At 39.5% G+C, this 22,884-nt stretch overlaps 1 protein-coding gene across 1 annotated transcript; it reads right to left on the bottom strand.

Annotated features, from left to right (window-relative positions):
* Nucleotides 1-857: 857 nt before the first annotated feature.
* On the bottom strand, nucleotides 858-3,311 carry LOC131050566 (pentatricopeptide repeat-containing protein At1g15510, chloroplastic). Its single transcript, XM_057984767.2, has one exon. It carries the CDS (start codon nucleotides 3,309-3,311, stop codon nucleotides 858-860), a length of 2,454 nt encoding a protein of 817 aa, XP_057840750.2.
* Nucleotides 3,312-22,884: the final 19,573 nt, after the last annotated feature.

Genomic DNA, 22,884 nt, shown 5'->3' with positions numbered 1-22,884 from the left:
CTTTGCTTTTCTTCCAGCACGATTGAGTGATCTTTCTGAATCAGCAAAGTTTCTATTTGCAATTTCCACATTTCGAAGTTTTACCCCAAGAATTTTTAAATTCCCTGTTTATCTGGCTCTTCCATCTTTCCTGAATTTTTTAACAATTTTTCTTTCAGCATTCTCCTTGGCTTTGATATCAATTGTTGAATTTAATGAGTAGATAAAATAATATCAAATGACAAAACGAAATAGACACATAACAAAACAAATTGCATAGTTCACTATTAAAGGCTACATCCGTGGGAAAGCAAGACAATATCTTTATTCATTGTTTCTTGATATAACGTACATAATCTCCACTCATCCTCTTATACAAATGTTTAACTCTTCAAATATGAAGAGACAACAAAGAAATTAAGAGATGGAGGAAACAAATGGTCAGATGACCGTTATACTTCACACTCAACAAACAAATATTTGACTCTTCTAGTGAGAGTCCGGAAATGAGGCAATAGCTCTGACATTCCACAGTATTTTTGCTTGCATGCATGCTTAGTTGATGATTACCCTGTTCTCCAGCAGGCACCATCTTGCCCATAAAAAATGGGAAGAAAATGGGAGAAGCCTAACCCTGTCCTAATTAATAAGAATATGCTGGGAAGAAACAAACTCAATTAGGTAATCACTTCTACTTAATGCATAAAATCCAAAAGATCAACTGTTCCTTTTTCTCGAATTAAAACATATCGCTGACAGCTCTTTATGAATCAGTAATTGTTCATTAGATTTACATGCACCCATTACTGTGCTAGTTTCCTTCATCTGCAGGTTCTGTGACTCACTGACTGTTAATTATTTGAAATTGTTCTTAATTATCACCCACTAGAATAATCACAAGAACATGTTCCATCTATAAAAAAATGCAACTTACTTGGGTCCCTCACAGTAATCTCTCGCCTAACAATCTTAGAAATAAATTTAGCAGCTTCATGGCAGTCAATGCACATAGAAAGGTTTTTGGTGATCCTTATAGTAATCCCAGGAGATGTGTTGATAAGACCAAAAGCAATGGCCAACTTTTCATGGTGGCCACATAGGACATCTTCTTTTGTGGTCACCTCTGACTCATGCCATAGCGCAAAGTTTGTGCTGGATGCATAACCAGACTCTTTCATTCGTGTAGCCCATCTATCTAACAGTGAATAGATTTTATCTGCTTGGGGGTGCAATCTGTCTCCTATAAGGAATGCATGGACTGTGTTGTCGATCTCAATCCAGCTGCATCCTGGATTTTTTAGCATGCCCCTGTCTTTCATCATTGTTTTCACCTTTGCTACGCCATCCCACCTATCAGCCTCGGCATAGATACTTGACAGAAGCATGTAACGTCGAGCGTTTTCTGGTTCCAACTCAAAAACATGTTTTGCAATGCGCTCTCCTAGATCAATGCGGCGATGAATTCGGCATGCACTAAGCAAGGCACCCCACACAGCTGCATCAGGTTCTACAGGCATCTCTTCGATAAAGTTGTGCGCCTCTTCCACAAAACCTGCACATGCTAGAAGGTCAACCATGCATGCATAGTGTTTCAGGTTCGGTGTGATATGGTACTCTTGACTCATCTGCTTAAAATATTTCCATCCTTCATCCACCAAACCTGCTTTGCTACATGCGCATAAAACAGCAACAAAAGTAACATCATCCGGTTCTATTCCTGCTTGCTGCATTTGGTGAAATAGATAGAGTGCATGCATGGATTGCCCATTCTTGCCACATCCTCCAATCATAGCAGTCCACAATCCTGCATCTCTATTCTGGGATGTTTTGTCAAAAACAAGGCGGGCAGCTTCTATATTCTGACATTTAGCATACATGTGAACAAGAGCATTTCTTACAGAAGCATCTGATAAAAGCCCGCTTTTGATTATGTAATTATGTAGCTCCTTGCCATTTTGCAGGGCTGCTAAGTTTGCACATGCTCGCAGAATAGCAAGGATGGTGACGGAATTTGGTTTCATACTAAGCTGCATTTGGCGAAACACATTAAGGGCTTCATTGTAATATCCAACATGGGAGTAACCTGTAATCATAGTACTCCATGAGATTACATCTTTTTGAGATATTTTCTCAAACAGAGAGCGTGCATCCACTATACTCTTGCACTTGGCATACATGTCGATTAGTGCATTTTCTACAGATAATTCTAATTTAATCCCATTTCTAAGCATGTAATCATGTGCATATTTCCCCTGTTCCAGATCTGTAGTGTGTGTACATACTGAAATTACAGAAGACATGGTCATAGCATTAGGCCTTACCCCTTTCCTATCCATGAGATGAAAGAGTTCCAATGCCTCGCTATACTTCTGATTCTCGGCATATCCCGAAATCATTGCAGTCCAGGAGATGACATCCCTCTGAGCCATGTTCTCAAACACCTTGATGGCATCCCTTACACTATAACATTTGGCATACATGTCAATCAGAACATTCCCTGCTAAAATGTCCCCCCATAACCCAATTCTAAGGGAGTGGCCATGAATTTCCTTACCCCGTTGCAGATCTCCCAAGCGGGCGCACAACGGAACGATAGTAACCATGGTGGTCAAGTCAACCTGAATGCCAGTCCGCTGCATTTCAGCAAACAGTTCCAAGGCTTCTTTAAAACACCCATCCTCAGCGTAACACTTAATAATAGCATTCCAAGAGATGACATCCAACTTAGGTATTTTGTCAAACACTTCACGTGCATACTTCACAACACCGCATTTTCCATACATAGTCACCAGAGCGTTTCCTACATAATTATAGGATTCGAACCCACCTCTAATAACATAGGCATGGATTTCTAAACCATGCGAGAGGGCTGATAGACTTGCACAGGCTTTGAGAACACAAGAAAAAGTATAATGGTCAGGTTTGACACCTGCCAAGGGCATCTGGTAATAGAGTAAAAGAGCTTCTTCATAGAAGCCCTGATTCACATAAGCCATTATCATTACATTCCACAAGAAAACGTTTTGTTTGGGTGTCTTATCAAACACAGAGCGCGCTTCCGACAAACCACCACACTTGACATACATGTTTAGAAGCCTCTCAGCGAAGAAGACATCTTGTTCAAATCCCTGTGAAACAATTATGGAATGGATCTGCTTACCATGGGGAAGGGCTTTCATTTTAGCACAGACTTGTATTAGAGAGGCATACGTATGACATTCAATTGGAATGCCCGTCTCCTGCATGGAATTCAATGTGCCGAGTGCTTCTTTCAACCTGTCTTCCCTGCACAGAGTTCTCACATCTGCATTGGCAGTCAGATTATCGGCCATTGGGGAAATGGATCTGGTTTGTACATTGTTATGGATTTTGCTGAAATTTGAGAGTCGTGAGGAAGATAAGGAATGTTGGTGTAGGTGTGGGAGGCAGGTAGTTATTACAGACATGGGGTAGCCTGTTACTCTAGAAAAACCCAACTGAATCGTAAAAATATATGTTCATCTCCAAATCTGGTACCTCAGAAGATAAATCTTATCCATCAGTGTATATGACAGATTTCTTTGATGGTGGCATACTCTTGAAACAGAGGTCCAAGGGAGTGCAGAGCATTTCTAATTTATTCTCTATTTTATCATTTTAGGGTTATATGCAACCATATAATGGATATTGTTTGGTAGACTGTAGCTATTCTGGCTACAAAACGGCATGCCTCTATATGATGCCGAAGGCATACCATTCAAGTACGACAAGTCTATGAGAGCGACGTTCCTGAGACCCACAGATGACATGGAGGAATTTGTGGCGGCGATGATGTGGATGATGTTGTCGGTTTGTGTTTGACGGAAAAGCTTGCTCGCGGTTAACATTTTCCTGGCCATTGTCACCGCGATGCGACGGTTACATCGGGCGAGGCGGTTTACATTTTCGATAACCACCAATTTTGATTTTATTTTTTTATTGCATCCACGAGTCAACTAACATCAGTGTTCACGTGTTATGGGCACAATTTTCAATTAATTTTTTTTAAAATTTTGAATGAAAACTCGATTTCGTGAAAATTGAAAATATATTTCGTCCGGTAGCTGCATGCAGAACGCACTGGTGGAGGCGAAACGAAATATTCGACCGTGTAAATTCATGTCCCCGGTTGAATCACTGAGCGAAGGAGCCAGACTTCAATTGTAGTTATAGGTATGCATTGTCAAAATATTTATGGCTCTGAAGGGGAGGACAAAAGCTGACCGCATGCATAACGCAAGTTGTCTGGGTATATTGTTAGTCCTATTGTTATCGTCTGTTAACACGCGGGTTTTTTTTCATGTGCAGGGAGGAGGTATTGTAGCGCACAAGGGGTGGTATGATTGAGGATTGTTGTGTAGGGTTATGGTGGCATCGGTAAATTCAAACCCTAACAAATAATGATAGTTTTATGATTCCTTCGTGAACCATGTGTTTGAAATTGTAAATTTTTATATCATTTTTGTATCGCAGAGGTGGTTGTGAGTGTGCCCTCGGGAGGTGTCAAGAGGACAACGATTTGGGTGGAGGCTTAGGCAGCTACAGTAATTTGAAACCCTAAGACATTCAATAATTTTATTTTTATTTCCTGTGTCATTTTGTTTTGTCTGTGAAAATTAGGCATCATTTTGCAGCATGGTTGTGTCAGGATACCAAGGTTCCCTGTTTGATTGTTGACGGCTAATTTTTGGGATTTTGTTGAAAATCGTCAGGGTTTGTATTGTTTTTTTGCGGTTTGGTGTGTGTAAATATATATATACAATATGAAGCAATACACACACGCACACTCACACAGAGACACACACACACACACACAAACATGTCCTCTGCAATACAGAGGAAAATGACAGAATAAAACATAGATAAAAGAAACTATGGAAATTTTATGTTGTTTCCATTATTCTCAGGTGCTCATTAGATAAAAAAAAAAGAAAAGAAAACCTAACCCTAGCGGTCTCTAACCCTAACACGACAGTATGCATCTATTCTGGCTCCAAAGTAGACAAATATACGACATAGGTTGAAGCTATTTTGGTTACATATAGAGGCAACCAAGAAACGCAAACAAACAATACAAACCCTGATGATTTTAATCAAAATCCAAACCGAAATAGGAAAAATACGAGTTAAAGAGGTAGATTTCAACATAGCCCAAGCCACAGCACGACACAGAAAACTACAGTCCCATAAACCCCCCTTCAACTATGAGCCAAAATAGACGCAAGCTGCTTCAACAAGGAGCCCTTCAACAATAATGTTTTCGTTCGTGCATTAGTCTTACTTTTTCCACGTTAGGCAAATTAAAAAGGCACCATGTTTGCTATCATCAAACAAACAACAGATCAACTCCTAATTGTCAACAAACAATGGATCAACTCCTAAACAAGAGTAGGTCACACACAGTCAAGGAATGGTTCAATCAAGCAGTCAACAACCTGATTTTGAGGAGTCTGTTTCCATCAAAAGGCAAACCATAACATGTAAACGAGGTGAAGACCACGTAAAAGAAGCTCAATTTGAAACAAAACATTTTACCTCACTTTCTCTTTCATGTAGCTATTAGGTGTCTGCCACTTGTATTTGCATATATATTTATTCTCGGACATGTATGTTGATGCATGTCATTGGTACAATATGTCCTTTTTGGAGCCAGAATAGACGCATCTCATGTATGTCGATTCATGTCGTTGTTACAATCTCATTTTGAAGCCAAAATAGACATGTCTGACACAAGTTGGAAGCACCTAATCACACTCGAAAAGTGCAGAATAAACATATATGCAAATATATGTGGGAGGTTGTGTATTGTGGCTTGACAGCGGACATATCGTACCAACGACATGCATCAATGTACATTTCCGAGACATGCATACCATGCCAACTTCTCGTGGTGCTCCGACCCATGGTATGTGATGTGGAGTTGTTGTCGAGTTCTTCATTTCAATCCTCGACGCCCACGCAAAATTATGTGGACATGCCGGAGGATGGTTGCAACATGCTTCGTGGTTACCGCCGATTTATTGTGCATAACATGCACATTAAAAGCTTGCAGATGAAGGAAACACATTCGGAGGGCATCCCGACAGGAAGAAGAGGCCACAGGCTGCAAAACTTGGTACTTTTATCAGAGAAAGGACTAGCACGAAACTCAAGTTACTCTCGCAGTGGGACACCTCTATTGTGGCTGCAAAAAAGAGTATGGGGGGACTAACACCCCATGTTTGTGGCAGGTTTTTAATCGTAGGTTTTGCATTTGATGGTTGCTTCTGTCTAACACGGCATAGTTAGTCTGCACGATTTGTCTATTTTGGAGCCAGAATAGACACAACCTCTCGGACCATTGTTCATGTACGGGTTGTGATTTGATGCAGCTAACAGCAGTAAAGCCAAAGGCTAACATGCGTTGCAATTTACAATAGGAGATGGAGTTAGTCAATAACAAGGCTCGAGAATAGACAAATGGTATTGCGTGTTAGTGACATGTTATCCAATTGCAGCTGTTGAATGTAAAATATAGTGTAAAATGTGTGACTAAGCTACGTGTTAGTCGAACCATAGCGTTGATTTCGAGTCAGAATAGAGGCGTTTGTCCTTGAGCGCATAACAACAGTACAAAAATAGGTGGCTGATATAGACAACTTTGGCACAACTCTGGCACTATGGCAAATGGACAGATATAATTTAGGTGATATAAATTACTTAGTGGTAGTTTATATTGAATGTTAAACTGCATTTTCATATATGAACATGTAGGTTCCTTTTAGGTCTTTTGAAATGCATGTACTTCCCAATGTAGACTACCAGTAACATTAGTTATCCATGCAGGTTGTTGATTTTCAAGGACTATTGAGTCGTCCCCCGGCAAACGTCTAGATGCTCCCAGGTTGTTGCTCTCTCTCCCTTGTTTAATACTACTTGCACTGTAATGTCCCCTTATTAATAATCTTTGGGCTTGTGCAACTTTTTGAAAGGTGCTTGTTATATATATATATATATATAGTTTGTTGTATATAATTTTTTTATGCGATACAAATGTATGTATAAATTTCAGTTCTTGATCATGTAATATTAATGTCCTTACTTTTACTGAATTTGATAATAATGAAAATGAACAATGCAATTGGTTGATGCCTTATATTATATGCTATAGATGCACCATATTAGACAATAAGATATAATTTTCCAACCTAAATGCAGTACAATTGTTATTTATGGATCTTCGAGTCATGAAACCGGTGTTGAATATATGAACCAGAAATGTTGATTCTTGTGAACTATGTGTTATAAATTTGTATATATTCTGTTGATTTGCATGAGAGTGTTAATGTTCATCCCAGTGTATTTGTATTTCGAGATAACTGATGTTCGTGATGTTTGAGAAGTACGTGTGTTCAATGATCCAACTCCGATTTGAAACGTTATTTGGGGTTTTGTTTCAGATGTCTTGGGTTGGCACGACGAACTCCTCACATGTCTATCCTTCACAGTGTTTTTTTTTTTTTCTTTTCGTAACTTAAGACTACGTTTTTAATAAATAATAATATTCCCATGTCAACAAAGAGATGGAAGATTTAGAATAGACACTCGTTTCAAAAGACTTGTGTCTTTCGAATAATGAATTGGAGGTCTCTATACCCATTAATTATCGTCAAAGACTTTGTTAATGATAATGAATCCCTGTGTATTCTCTGATATAGATTGACCATCTTGATTGTTGCACACTCGTTTTACACCATCGATTTTGCAGTTAGCGGTTGCGATTGACTAACCTATCGGTAACACGCTGTAAGAAAGGTCCGTTTTGGAGCCAAAATAGACACATGCGATTCGTTAAGCATGTTTTGCATCCTTCTTTATTAATCCTTAACAAAGTCTAGTTTTTGTGTTGTATTTTGGATGGGGAGAACACATGAAGCCTTTTTAACAGCGTTAGCGATGGATCATAGTCATTATTTCGTTGCAATTGCAACGAAATATGTTCTAGAACGGAATGTCATGGATAGTTTATGGCTAAACCGTCAGTTGGGTTGTACATAACACAACGACATGCTGACTTTGTATTGGAATGTGGGAATAACCGGTCGTGTATTGGTTGTGTCATTTGTGGTGTTATTGATAGTGTGAAGAATATAAATTGCATTTTTTTTATGTTTCAGTTCAATCATGTCAATTGCGTTGTGAAAAAGGTTGAGGGAAACTATTGATCTTGATTATGGGTTACTGAAGCTAAAGGTAGATGATCTCTTGGGAGTTGGCCATGTTCGCTTCCCAGTGACACGTGACATCGGCCTGCCTGAAAACTAAGTAGTTTTAATAGATTATGCAACATGTAGTATTGCTTGGTGTTGTCACTGTTTAATGCTTCTGACTGGAAAACCAATTTGTATACCCAGGAGAGAGTTGGGATTTCATATGCGGGACCAGTTCGGCATTCATATGTGAAAGATTCAGGAGTTGGGCTTTCACATCTGGGAGTACTTGAGGATTCTAATCCGAAAGAGTCAGGAGTTGGGCTTTCAAATGCGTAACCAGTTGGAGATTCAAATCTGAAAGATTCAGGAGCTGGGCTTTTGCATCCAGGACTAGTCGAGGATTCAAATCTTGAAGAGTCAGGAGTTGGGCTTTCAGATGCACGACAAGTTGGGGATTCAAATCTGAAAGATTCAGAAGTTGGACTTTCACATCCACGACTAGTTGAGGATTCAAATCTGAAAGAGTCAGGAGTTGGGCTTTCAGATGCGGGACTAGTCGAGGATCCAAATCCGAAAGAGTCAGGAGATAGGCCTTCAGGTCAAGGACTAGTTGGGGATTCAAATCTGAATGAGTCACGAGTCGGGTCTCCAATTTTGAGCCCATTGTCAAGTCGGCTTCTCAGTGACTACACAACCACACTGGCAATTATTTATCATTGCAATATTTTTTTTTCCATCATTGCATGGCATGGTTGCTGGAAGTTGGGATTTATAAGTGAAAATGTAGATATATACACGGGCATAAAATGGATCGATGATGTGTGCTATTTTATTGAACAACATTATGATAGTGGTTGTGGTGGTGAGGAAGATGAGGCCATTGGAAATGTAGATGAGGGTGATTATACTGATGCTCCAGGCGGTGAGAGTGAAAAAGGGGATGTTCGTAGCGAGCACGAGGTGAGCATAGAGTAGGAGGGTGAATGGAAACACGATTATGTTAGCGCTCATGAAAAGGAACAAGGTGGAGGGGTGAGTAACAAGGAGGTCCACTATTAGTCATTATATGTTGGATTATCTTTATAATGCTTGATTAAATCAAAATTGAATGTGACTCTTTGTCTCTGTTGGCTGTGTGTAGCAACAAGTCGATCACAAAAGAGAACTATTGATGGCAAGTTGCACTACTTTTGTTTCTTCCGTTATTGTTCCAAAAATGGAGGTCGTCAGTTTTGGGATCTGGGGAGGCTTAATATGCATAGAGCCATAAAAACATCAACTACCATTATTGGGGATTGCACAACGCAGTTGTCAATCGTGTGGAAGTGGACAGCGCAACGCAGATCATACAAAGAAATCGCTAATGCACTTGAAAAAGAGGGAGTCTAATATTGAATACAAATGCGTGTATGACACAGTATGCAAAAAAAATGTGTCACTAACCGAGTGTGCATGAAATATAGCAAGAAAGCACGTGATGAGCTTCCTACCAAAGGGAAGGAAGAGATAAAGGAAGCAATGCAAGTGTACGACAATAGTCCGGTTAGGGAGGCGAGAAGGAAGAAGGTTTTAGAGTTACTGCAAAGAAAGGATATTGCAACAGAAGTAATTTTTAGTGATCGTATTTTTTTGTAGTTTACTAAATTCCTTTAAACATGTGAAGAATGACTTATTGACCTATCCTATCCTGGTGCCCAAATTTTAAGTGACAGTGCAGGCCATGGTGAGGAGGTTCTGGCATCGAAGGCTAATCGTGAAACAAACGTGCCAGTGAATGAGGTTGCATTTGTTTCATTGGGGAAGCAAAAAAAGAAGAATGTTGCAGAAAAAACAAGGCCGACTTCAGATCCTCAAACAAATGAGGGTGCACCTGTTTTGTCGGGGAAGCAAAAAAAGAAGAATGCTACGGAAAAAACAAGGCGGACTTCACATCCTGAAACAAATGTGTGAGTCAATGAGCCTACATGTGATTCGTCGAGGAAGCAAGAAAAGAAGAATGCCGCAGAAAAAACAAGTCTAACTTCAGATGAGGCGACATGTTTGTCACCGAAGGTGACTGTCTGTTGGTCTGTCCATATGTGTGTTTTCATTGCATGGTATGCTTTGCACTGCATTGTGTAGTATGTTGACTATTTCGTCCATGTCATTGTAGGTTGATGGGGTCCATGGAGGGAGCATAGACTATCTCATGGTATTGGATGACACAAAACACAGTGTGCCCAAAAAATTAAGTTGAAAACCTCGGTCGCCTGTTACGTATAAGTCCATTTCGTCAAAGAAACTGAAGGAGACATCCAATGAAAAATTGGGTGCATGTAGTGCCGAGAAGATTGTGGAGCAGTCTCCTGAGTTGGGGTAGACAATGGATGATAGGAGTAAAGAACAATCAATGCAGTTGCTTAATGACACTGTGTGTAGTGTTCCCGAAAAACCAAGTCCAAAATCTCAGATGTCTGTTAGGAGGAAGAAGCTGAAGGAGATGACGATTGAAAAACTGAGTGCATGCAGTGGTCAGACAATTGCAGAGCACTCTCCTGAACTAGGGCAGAGGTTGGAGGATAGGTGCAAAGATGAACAGGTAATGCGGTGCCATTGTGCATGACATGTAGTGCTATATCATGACATGGTGTGTTATACTATACAGTAACTCTTTTTTTATGTAGTCGATCGCGATATTGGATGAGAAACTTGAGAAGTCTATTTTGAGGGAGAAGCTGAAGGAGACGGTGAATGGAAATTTGAGTGCATGCAGTGACAAGAAGATTGCAGAGGAGTCTACTCAATTGGGGTAGACATTGGAGGATAAGAGCAGAGATGAACAGGTATTGGGCTCTTCTTTTGGATAATAGGCAGCGAGAGGCGGTGTTATACGGGAGAGCATTTTTTATGATGTTGTGGTTTGTGTTCCTGTTATTGTGTTACTCGTGTAAAATTCATCGACCTTGGTCCAGTAGTGTTCGTAGGCATATGGGTTTAATGTGTACTTACACTCCTCTACAATGTGTCACGTTTTGCAGCATAATCTGATAGAAGAAAGCATTGAGAAAGAGTATGGGGGAAATGATGATGGATGTACAAATGCAGACCGTGACAGCGATGGGGGCAACGAGCCAGGAGAGACAGCTATTCCAGTACTGTTGTACTGCATTTCCATGAATTCATTTGCCTATGTTTGATGGACATGTATAAATAATTTTATTTAAGCAACTGTGTCCACTCGTTACTGATGTAGGCAACCGTGGAAGACAAAGAAGAGTGCATCAATGAAGATGCTCACGCTGTTGCTATTGGAGTTGAAGTCCACCTACTACTGGATGGGGCAGTGGTTGGGGAAGGCATTGTTGATGGCCTGGGGAAGGGTGTAATGTGTCATACTATTCCACTCCCACGACGTTGTGCTAAAGTTTGCATTGTCAAAGTCTTTGATGTAAATGCCCAGCTGCCTTGCCCAGGTCCTTTCGCCGATGTTTTGTCAGATTCCCTAAACTCATGGGCGGTGTGGCCTATTGAAGACCTAGTCTGTTCCCCACCCATGGTAAGTTTTGAAGATGACAAGATCCCTTCCTCCATCTTCTCATTCCATCATTTACCTTATTCCAATGGAATGAAATAGGCAGCACTCGTATGATGTCGTTTGTATGTGGTAGGATAAAGTTGGCGAAAGTGTCCAGCCACAAAAAGAGGATGTTAAACGCGGCCCTGTGATCAGATGGGTAAGTCAGAGGCTATGATCACTTGGAATCACCCCTCCTGATTTGCATAAGAATGAGAAGAAGCGTAAAGCATTTTACGGTGCCGTCAACTCCATTGCGCAATCCAGATAGCGGAGGTGATAATATTCTTCGATCATAGTTGTTGTTCCTCTTTCCTAATATTTAGAGCGAGATACTGTGGTGGAAGATCAGTCTTGATAGACTATTCAGATGGGATTTGGAGATGTTATATTGACATGGCTTTTACCTTACCATAGTTTAAACCCTCTCAATTATTGTTTATGTTCTAGATGAATTGTACTTTATTTTCAACCTTTCCTGCTATTTTAAGAAACATAACTGTAAAGGCTTGATTTGTTGGACTGTTTCATGGTGATCCCGCACCATCAACTACCCTTTAATAACTTCACAAACTTGTCTTTGGTGCACAACATTTTTAATAATGATAGTGGATGGTACAATAAAGTCGATGATAGTCATTTACTGTTCAAGTTTTGTTCAAGGTCTCTTATCAAGTATTGTTCAAGGTCTCTTATATATTGCATATGCATAGGTTTTATTATTGTGTAGCAATAGGGTCCCTGCAACTCTTTTACATATACAGATCAAGTGGAATGTTTGATTGAAATTGTGAACCATGTGCTCTTTCCACTGTATATTACGACAATTGAATATACCATTGTTATTGTTTTTTTTTCACACTGAATCTGAAATGAATTAATAGCAAAAAAATAACGAAAAAATAAAATCTATTCAAATACACCAGACTTCCGTTATAGTTTCATGGTAGATGTGTAATAAGTTGGATGCAAGACGAGGAGTGGTGACTGATGGAGTTATCTTCCCAAAACATGGATTCCCAATTGGCAGGTAACCTACCACCCAAGTGCCTAGTTTAGTGAACATGTCAACTTTAGTGAACACCTTAACTTTTGTATTGTACATAATGTTATTCATTCCAAAAAATGCAACAGATAGCTGTTCATTTCTTGTTGGCATAAACTATTGTTTCCTGCATTTTTCATGTTGTCTTGCCCACCTGTCTACTGATACTTCTTTTTGGCATTGTTTGCAGGGATGGCAATGGGAAGAGCATGAATAGGAAAAATAAAGGGTGTCGAAACATCTGTTCCGTAGAATGGAACGCCTACTACGAATTCAAAGGCAAATGGGACAACCAATGTTCTCACCTCCGACAACGGTTTAGGGAAGTCTGCAAGACAACCACCACCACCCTTTGCAGACTAGAACGATGGGATGGACACAATGAAGTTTGACGCCATGCGTGTAGAACTACTAACGCAAAAGGTCAATATGGCCCACGCTAAAAATGAAAGGCTGAAGGGGATTGTTTCTAATCTTGAATGGAGACTCAATGAAGTGAAAAGGAGATGCATTGAACTCAATAAAAAATGCATGGAACTCAATAACAAGGTCATGGACTTGGACGATAAGAATACGGACCTTGAGCTAGAAGTGTTTGGTTTGCAGATGGTGAATGAGAGACAGGAGGTAGTGCATGAGGCATGTGCTAAAAACATCAAAATCATAAGTGACTAGATGCAGGGCTGCTAGATGTTTGTGTGCAACGCGCTCAGTACTCGAAATGGAGGTACGCGAAGGTGTTTGCCTCTGAAACCGATGAAGATGATGAGAATGATGTGCCTCCCCTTACTCCGACCACTGGGGGAAACAAAAGTCATTTAAATACTCAACCTCTGCCTCTATAACAAGCTTGAACTGTTATGAAAGTTTTGTAGATGTATATTGCCAACTCCTGTTCAATAAAACGTCAGCAGTGGTACAGACTTTTTATAATCAGGCATATTCTTTCATTTAGGAAAACACTTTGTAGGCTTCATGAATGGTTATTTTCAATAAACTTGATTTACCGAAGTTTTTCTTTCTAGTTCTTTTCTTCGGGAGCCCTTCTTGAACCAGTTGTAAAAATATATTAAGTGGCCTTGCCACCTTGTAAAAAAAATAAAAAATAAATGTGATTCACTTCACTTAAACAACTTCAATGCTTCCTAGCTTCAATGGTTAATGATTGGTTTGTTGTACACTTTTTCATGTTTTCTGAATGGTTCTATGTGGCTTTTCTACACGTCTTGTATGATAAATGGTTTTCGCACTTCTCTTAATAACTTCCCAATCAATCTTCGCGAACCAAGGTGGGTGAATCTATACCTGAAACCTAACTGTGACACTTGAAAGTAACACTTCATATATATGTGACAAGTGTTAGTCAGTCGTTTTCATTGATTCGCTAACTGGCTGCCCGCCAATTCCATGTCGTCATCTCACAACGAAATAGACTAACATGTCGTGTTAGTCGATTAACACGCTGTGTTAGTTGATTTCGTCGTTTCGCAGGTGTAAAGGAAATGGTGGCCTGCCAGTTAGCGAATTAGCAAAAAGGACTAACGCGGCGTGTTAGTGTTAGTCGATTTTCACCGTTTCCTGGGCGTAAAGGAAATGGTGGATGCATCTATTCTGGCTCCACAAAGATAGTACGGAGTCACTGTCACATATGTTACTCACGCACTTTACATCATTGATTTTGTAATTAACGATTGTGATTGACTAACCTGTCACTAACACGTGAAACTAATGGTTGTGATGGACTAACCTATCACTAACACGCGAAACTAACGATTGCGATTGACTAACCTATCACTAACATGCGAAACTAACAGTTGCGATTGACTAACATGTCACTAACACACGAAACTAACAGTTGCGATTGACTAACCTGTCACTAACACGCGAAACGAACAGTTGCGATTCGAGGACTAACAGTTAATAGCAAAATCAACGGTGTAAAATGGGTGACTAACACGAATGTTAGCCACTCTGTACTGTGTTAGTTGATTTCATTGAGTCGCGGACTCTATTTACCATGTTTGACAACTTTGTCGATAATTTGTACTATATGTAATTTATGTTAAATTTTTAATTTCCTTGCTTATGATATTATTTTATGCTATATGCTAGTGTTATACGTGTTGTCTTTGATTTTCTTGCACCATTCCCTTTGATGACATGTAATGGATTGTTTATATTGTAACAATAATGCATTTCTAAAACCTAACCTCCTTAATTAATCTTAATTAATTGATATATCTTATACGAAACATTGACATACTTGCATCATCATGAAGGAGAGAAAATTATCTTCAATCCAAGTTTTCACAATTTACACATCTGCATTCCATATCTCACATCTTAATTTCATTACATATCAATATTGCATTATTACAGAAATCAATGATATTCCTTTTAGAGTAGACTTAATGCCTATGACATGTTTAGAGAAAGGATTATATTTATTAGATTATCTACATTCCATATCTCACATCTTAATTTCATTGCATATCAAAATTGCATTATTACATAAATCAATGCTGTTCCTTTTAGAGTAGACTTAATGCCTATGACATGTTTAGAGAAAGGATTATATTTATTAGATTTAAATTAACATATAAAGTGCATAGAGACAAACATATAATTTGTAAACATAACCGACACAAACATATAAATCGTAAACATTCGAGACAAACGACATACAAAGATCGGCTATGTAACCATAGAAATTAACTTTTTAATAAAAAATAGCAGAGTCATACAGGAGTAGTTATACAATTTTAATTAGAGGACCTCCTCTGCGTTGGGAATCTACTATGTATCCTCACAAACCTCCATGCTGGCCGTGGACTACCATAACCCTTGAAAATAGGGGTGTAGTCCATAATAAGCAGGTTCCATGGAAAGAATGCCATGACATCCTTGATACTGTCATTAGAGTATGGCACCAAGAATTGTCCACGTCTCCAATGGGGTCTGTCAGCACACATTATGTGAATCCAAGGGAGAGTGACTGGCCAGTACGCAAGGGAGAAATACACTGGCCATAGTCGCCTATACAAAGCGACTGTCAACGGAGTCGACAATCTAGCAAATGAGATCACGTCTTCTATATCGACAGTGTACATATTATCCTCGGTATAATGTCTTCCCATTCGAATGGTCCACTCAACGGCCTGTCTAGGAGTTATTGTTCGGATAATACTTGAAACAACGATATCCGGGAGGCGCTAAAATAAGAGAGACTCCTCATCATTCTCTGCCAACCTCTCTAGCAGTCTGCAGATACATACAATAAGAGTGTTAGTAATATAGCTATAGCATTCAATAAATGTAAGACATAAGAGTGTTAAGCACTAAAAAAATGCAAGACATAATCACACCATAAGAGTATTAATTATTTAACTAGAGCATTCAATAAATTGAAGACATAAAAGCGTAATACTGAAAATTAAGTTGCATAAAACCTGCGCCTGTCGCCCGACATGTATGTGAAAGCCATTTAGTGATAAAATAGGGTGAAAAACAATGGACCTGGATACAAAGATACATTATAAAAGATGGTTAGGGACAATTATAGTAAACATTACAATGCAACTACAATAAACAAAGTTGTTCCATATCATGCAATAGGTTGAATGAAGAATGGCTAAACATCAAGCACATACATGACATAGTTACAAACAAAAAGCTTAATCTGAACAAATAATACCAAAATTAGTATCAGCGAGGATCATTGTGTGATCCCTGTCCACATAAAAGACCATCAAAAGCCAATCGCCAATGAGGACTCCTATGGCCAGGTGTTGAGGGGGTGTCGAACAGTGTCACACATAAGTGTGGATCACTTTCATCGACTACAAGACGTGACGACTAAATAAACATGTGCAACATTCACATATTTAGAAACCACTTACACATGACACTAGAGTACCAACTTGTATCAAACACAACCGATGCAGTGGCAAGGACATGTGGTTCCAGTACTTGGTCCAATTGCCTCTTTCTCCTTCTCCTCCTAGAAGTCTCAAAGGGGACGTCAAAGGTTATAGGCTATTGAACATCATGACATATCTCACTCCTAGTACTATGCCTACATTGCTGCCGATTGCGACGACGGACCCGACTTGCATTGAACCAAGGCCACATACGTTCAGTGCTTGTATTGGCTAGATCGGTAGACGGACTAAAATCAAATGACATGGCATCGACATTCTGAAGATCAACCATAAACCTATCCAGACAGCCTACAAATGCCATTAGTTTATCGCCTGAACCTGACATTGTTTGCAACAATATGTTTAACTTTTTGTTTGCTTCATTCCACATTACGGTGTCCACATCCTCTAAATTTGTATATGCATTAGAAATTGTATCGACGACAGGTTTAGGTGTTGGGTTTTCATTAGTATTAGCAGATGTTGGAGTCAACATAGGAATAGGATTTGTATGAAACAATATCTTAGGGTCAAGTACACATCTTTTAAGTTAGCAAAGATCATTATTCACGAACATCCACTTACCTGGAACACGTGATTCGTGGAATGAATTGTTCATCATTGCAACAACCTTCAATGCATGCTTGTACATGTTTCCTCGCAAACTCCACAGACATTCACAGATGTAGAAGTGATCCCCAAATTTCCTAACGACATACCAGTTGCACGAGGACTGACTTTTCACCCAGTACCAACCAAGAGTAGTGTCGTTTGGAACACAATCGTCATCAGGAATTGTCTTTGCCCTCTCCATACTAGTTTGCAAATGTGTCAACCTATAGTTTTTGATAAATCCAAAATGCTGCAATTCTCGGTTATGTTGGTAAAATGGTTCCACTTTATACACAAGTATAAAATACAGATTGTCCATCATCCTCGAGCATATCTTTTTATCATCTCTTAGGTGTAGTGACTTCAATTTTCCATTGTATGATTCGATGGCATTATTTGTGTCCTGGTTAGCATGAGCGAAATTCCTGAAGTTTTTCACCCACATAGCTGGCCAAAAAAAAATTTGAAATAAAGAAATTAAAAATAGGAGTAGGATGTCAACTACCAAACAACAACCAGAACGGGTAACAAGTCATAAAGCCACCACTTGAATCTAATGTCGAACTCACCGATACGGCCTTCTCCTTGACACCATGTGTTGTAGAAGTACTCTAGAAAACGTGGCTGATCACTAAATTCGGCAAAGAAAGTGTGTAGCTCGTCCACAGTGCTCTCTTCACTTTCATGCATTGCCATCATTATCGCCCCTAGACGGTGAAAAATGCCCATTGCTCTTTCCTTCATTGCATACTTGTACACATTCTTCAACCATGCTCGACGCACGTGCCAAATACAAAGTATGACATGACATTCAAAAACACTCATGTTATGAACAAAATGTTTAATTGGGCTGAGCTGGGAGCTTGCTCATTTGAAATAAAACGTAGAGCAGCGTATCATAATGTTTGATTTCATGTAGACAAAATTTCACTCTTGCACTTACTCTATCGCTTGAATCTCTGCACTCACGTCATCCGTGATAAATGCATTGATCCTCCAATCATGACTCTTTTTCATTCCTCGTCTCCACACCTCCATCAACCACACCTGGATATCCTTGATCTTGTTCCTTGATGTCACAACCCATGCAACAAGCACCCCCAATTTCTGCTTGTCGAAGACGAGACATGAATACAATTGATACTGTTTTAAACAACAAACAGGAAGATCATGACCCTCCATAGATCAAATGGGCTGCATGAAAACAGGTTAAGTTCGAAGAGACTTACCCCGTATTTTTTGTTGCGAATGTCGAATCCATTGAGATGATTGAGTCATGCAAGAATCGTACCATCATGTCAAGCATCCAAGCTGTTTGTATTCCCATAATGAAAGGTTTGTCGGCACCTTGTGGTTGCTGGAAACAAAAGAAATTCTCATCATCCTGTTTTTTCCATTCTAAGATTCTAGTGGCATCGTGCACATGCTTTCGTGACCGAATAGAACGGACCCTCGTCGCCGCGTTCATAACATCCTTGCGTGTGACGAATGAATCTCTCTTCTTCAACATGTCATGAAAAATGGGATCATCAAGATGTTTGTCCATAATAGCATCAACGCTCACATCCATCAGCAACAGCCTCTCTATATATGCTTTGCATTCATCGGAAAGGTTTGGTGCAAATTGAGAGCGCAGCTCATTGCTGGTATCATCGACGCCATGACAAGCTTCACCATTCTTGTCTACATGCAACAATTGCTTCAATATCAAGATGGCCACATCTGGCCTACCATATAACACCTTAACAATGAAGTGGCATGTACAACCTCTTTTTTCTGATATGTTTGCATGCGCTTCTTATTCGGCAACTTTTTCCTATTATCTTCTGGTCCATATGAACACCAATTCCTTCAAAAACAACACTCTTATTATCAACAACAGTCGTAATGTCATTAAACATAGACAAAGAATAGGAAAGAATGTGTCTACGAACCAGTTGTACATCTTTGTTGTATGCGTGTTGTGCACAACACTATCATGCTCAGTGTGCCTCTTTCAGAGGAATTGGGTTTCAACACCTTTGCGCAACGATTCCCCTATGATGAATGCATCCAATCTACCCAGTGGAATTGTTGCACATAGGTCTATCGTTGAATCATTTTCGACACAAATTGGCGTCCACTGAATATCCCTTGAACAAAAATGATGCAAACCTTCACCACCATCTTGAACTTCAATACCATAATGTCTTGCCATTTCTGGTGTTTTCCCATTCTGGTCTTGCACATATCGGAGAAAGAAAGATATATCATCAATAGCAAACAACCACGGTGATGATATCTTTAGTGTGACACTGTTTTGAGATAGTGGTTGATGTCAAATGTGTTTGCCATGATATTGGTCACTTGGCACAAATGATCAAAACTACTTTACTGTTAGACCTTCATCTTGTTAGCACATATTTTTACAAAATAGTTTTGTGCTATATATGGACACTTTTAGTTTCATCATAAGAGCATTTACTGGTGGATTGTATGTATAGGTGATATGTTGCAGTATCTTCATGAAAAAGCATCACTTGGGCATACTGAAAGGAATGTTGATATGGTTTGAAATATGCCTCCAATTCACTTGACCTTTGTTCATACTCATCAGTTTAAATCTAACCGATGAAATAGTGTGAAGAAAATCTGCGAGCTCTATCGGCACAACCTCTGCAGATGACCTCCACATGTAGGAGTATGTTTCAGCTATCGAGAGTGGTCTCCATCTACGAGCTCTATCGTCACCTATAAATTATGGGGATTGAGAAGGAGAATATAGGGTGTCAATTGACTATGCCTCTTTTTCCAACCTCTGCCTTTTTGGAGAAGCTTCTGACTGAAGGGAAACCTCCATTGGCCTCTTTCCCTTTGATTTAGAAGGTTCATCCCTCCTAGGCATTACCACATTATATCCTAATTTCTTATACATTACATACTGTCCAGAGGGAATGACTTTGGCCAAAGCAGGCTTAGTCAAGGCAAGCTTTGCTTTCTTGAGGTTTGCCTTCATTACAACATCCTTCTTCTCTTTCATAATCTGCATTGCATCTTCAAAGTATTGTATCAAAAAATTGATCCTCTCCTCAAATGGATGAAATCTTATCAAAGGATCATAATTCTTGTCAAAAAATTGGACAAAATCAAGGGTCTTCTTGTATGCCAACCATTTTTCCTTTTTTACCTCCTGCTCATCCAAATTAAATTCATTTCTTATCAGATCTTTAGGGAAGTGAAATTGATGATTTCTACCCCCGCACCTAACTTTCTTCCTAAACATACCATTGAAGAAGTCTTTAGGATCAACAAACCTAGCCACTATTGTTGACAATCTGAATGGCTGAAGGAACTTCTCAAAATGTAGCCAACCACCTTTGGTGACTACAAATTGATGTTCCATGGTGATTGTTGGGAAGATTGTCTCTCTTTCTTTATTCGTTAGCTCTACTTCTTGTAGTCCTCCAATTTGCTTCATAATCTCAGCAATACCAATCTTCAAAGGGACTTGATAGGGGAGCAAATATGGGGTTCCCCTGAAACCATATACTCTGAAAACGGTGGAAGTAGGATATAAGATTATGTCACCCCAATTGTGCACAATCTTGATTCTCTCTCCAAACTCCTTAGGTCTGATGAATTCAAGGAGAGCCTTTGGGATCCTAGGGTTGTCTTGACACAGAAGAATTCTAAGCTTAGATGCAAAGCATCTATCAAATTTCAAATAGCTAGCATCTTCTCTGTCCGAAGACAGATCTACACTCCATAATTGAATTGGCGTGTCTTCACCATCCCTTTCTCTTCGTAGGTCCATATCTTTTCCAAAATATTACATGCCTTTAAACAAGAACATATGCATCAACATGGAATACCAGCCAAAAGGTCTATCCACTTTAGCATTATTTATCCCAATTAAACCCTCATGAATGACATTTGCAAGATAAGGTGCAAAATCATATGCTACTGCTAAGGATGGGTTCAAAATTTGTGCCATCATAAGCATATAATGAGTTGGCATGGCATTCTCTGCATCTTCTCTGAAAATTTGACATAGAGACCAATATACACCCTTAGCCCTTAAAGTGAAGAAATTCATAGGGAAAGGATCATTGTGCTAGGGCCTACCAATGTAAACCCTCTTATCTTTGCAAAAAAATCCTTCAATATCCATGAAAACTCCAGGGACCACAAGTTTCCCATCATCTAATTCCCATATATTATTTATAGGACCAGGTGTATTCCGTTGGCCAAACCCTATCCTGAACATACCTAAACCTATCATGCCTATCTGGGGATCTCTCAGCCAACATCCCTTGTCATATAAACCGTCACCAATCCGCAAGCGAGGATATTTGGGCACAAGTTCCTTTATCTTGCTTGCACTATTTGTGGATTGAACGAATTGTTTGAGAAAGTCATCGCAAATAGCCCTCTCTTGGTAATCTATCTTTCCCTTAAATTCTCTTTGAGGTGCCATCTTATCAATCGAAAGCTATAATCACTTCAATTGTTATTCAAATAACCCCTTGTAAATTTCGAGCACCAAACAATGCCACACAATTAGGTATTGCAAAGCACAGTCGTAGAAAAACTTACTTGTCGCCTGAGAAATCACAAAAAATGCACACCTAGTCTCTGCTAATCCTCTTCATAGCTTTTTGCAATTTGAATTTCAAAACAATGTGGCACCTTAGAGACAACTGAGCATTAATTATCATCAATAGTGCCACGCACTTCTGCAATTAATTCTTTTAAATTTGAAATTTCGGCTTGAATGGACCAAAAGGGCTTCTTCTGAGTATTTATCCCTTTAGTCGCTCATCCGCAATTAGTAAAGGTCAAGCATCTTCTTATCGTGGTCTACCGACAATCATTAGATCATGCGGATTTAATGCTCCCTTTAATCACTTTAGCCTTCAAAGTGGGCTCATCATTTCGTCACTCGCCTGCTCTTTGTCGTTGATCCACGATGGGTAAAGATCGAGCATCTTCCCATTGTGGTCTAGCGACAACCGTTGATTTCCTTTGGGCTTTGGACTTTGTCACATTGGTCGGGCCCACCATTCAATCGCTAGTCCGTGAAGAATAAAGGATGAGCATCTCTTCATAGCAGTCTAGCAACAACCGTTAGATCATGAGCTAACCGTTTGTTCCTTAAGGTCCTTCGTTACTTAGCTGTCACCAGTAAACCGTCACCGCTAGCTGTCTCCATTAACAATATGGATTAACTGTTTGACCGGCCCCATCGCTAGTGGCTTGTCGTTGGGTCGCAATGAATATTGAACATGCAACTTCCCATTGTGGTGTCACGACAACTGTTAGATGAAAGGAAACTTATCCGGCCTTTAAGAACCATTCTGGTGTTTGATTGTAAAACCCTAAACCCGCCATTAATCATTCTGGTATCTAATTGCAAAACCCTAAACCCGCCATTATTAAATGCAAAGAATGGGCAGATTGGTGTTCGCACGAGGCAAATCATAGGAGGATTTCAATTGACTAAATGCTTGTAATCCATCAAATCCATATATGATGAGTCGATACAATGGTTTTGCATAACAGTTTGAAGCTAACAGAGAGATTGAA

This window comes from Cryptomeria japonica, chromosome 2, assembly GCF_030272615.1.
Source record: "Cryptomeria japonica chromosome 2, Sugi_1.0, whole genome shotgun sequence".
Lineage (NCBI taxonomy): Eukaryota > Viridiplantae > Streptophyta > Pinopsida > Cupressales > Cupressaceae > Cryptomeria > Cryptomeria japonica.
Note: the sequence above shows the minus strand (reverse complement) of the source record. Positions and strands in the feature narration are given on the sequence as shown.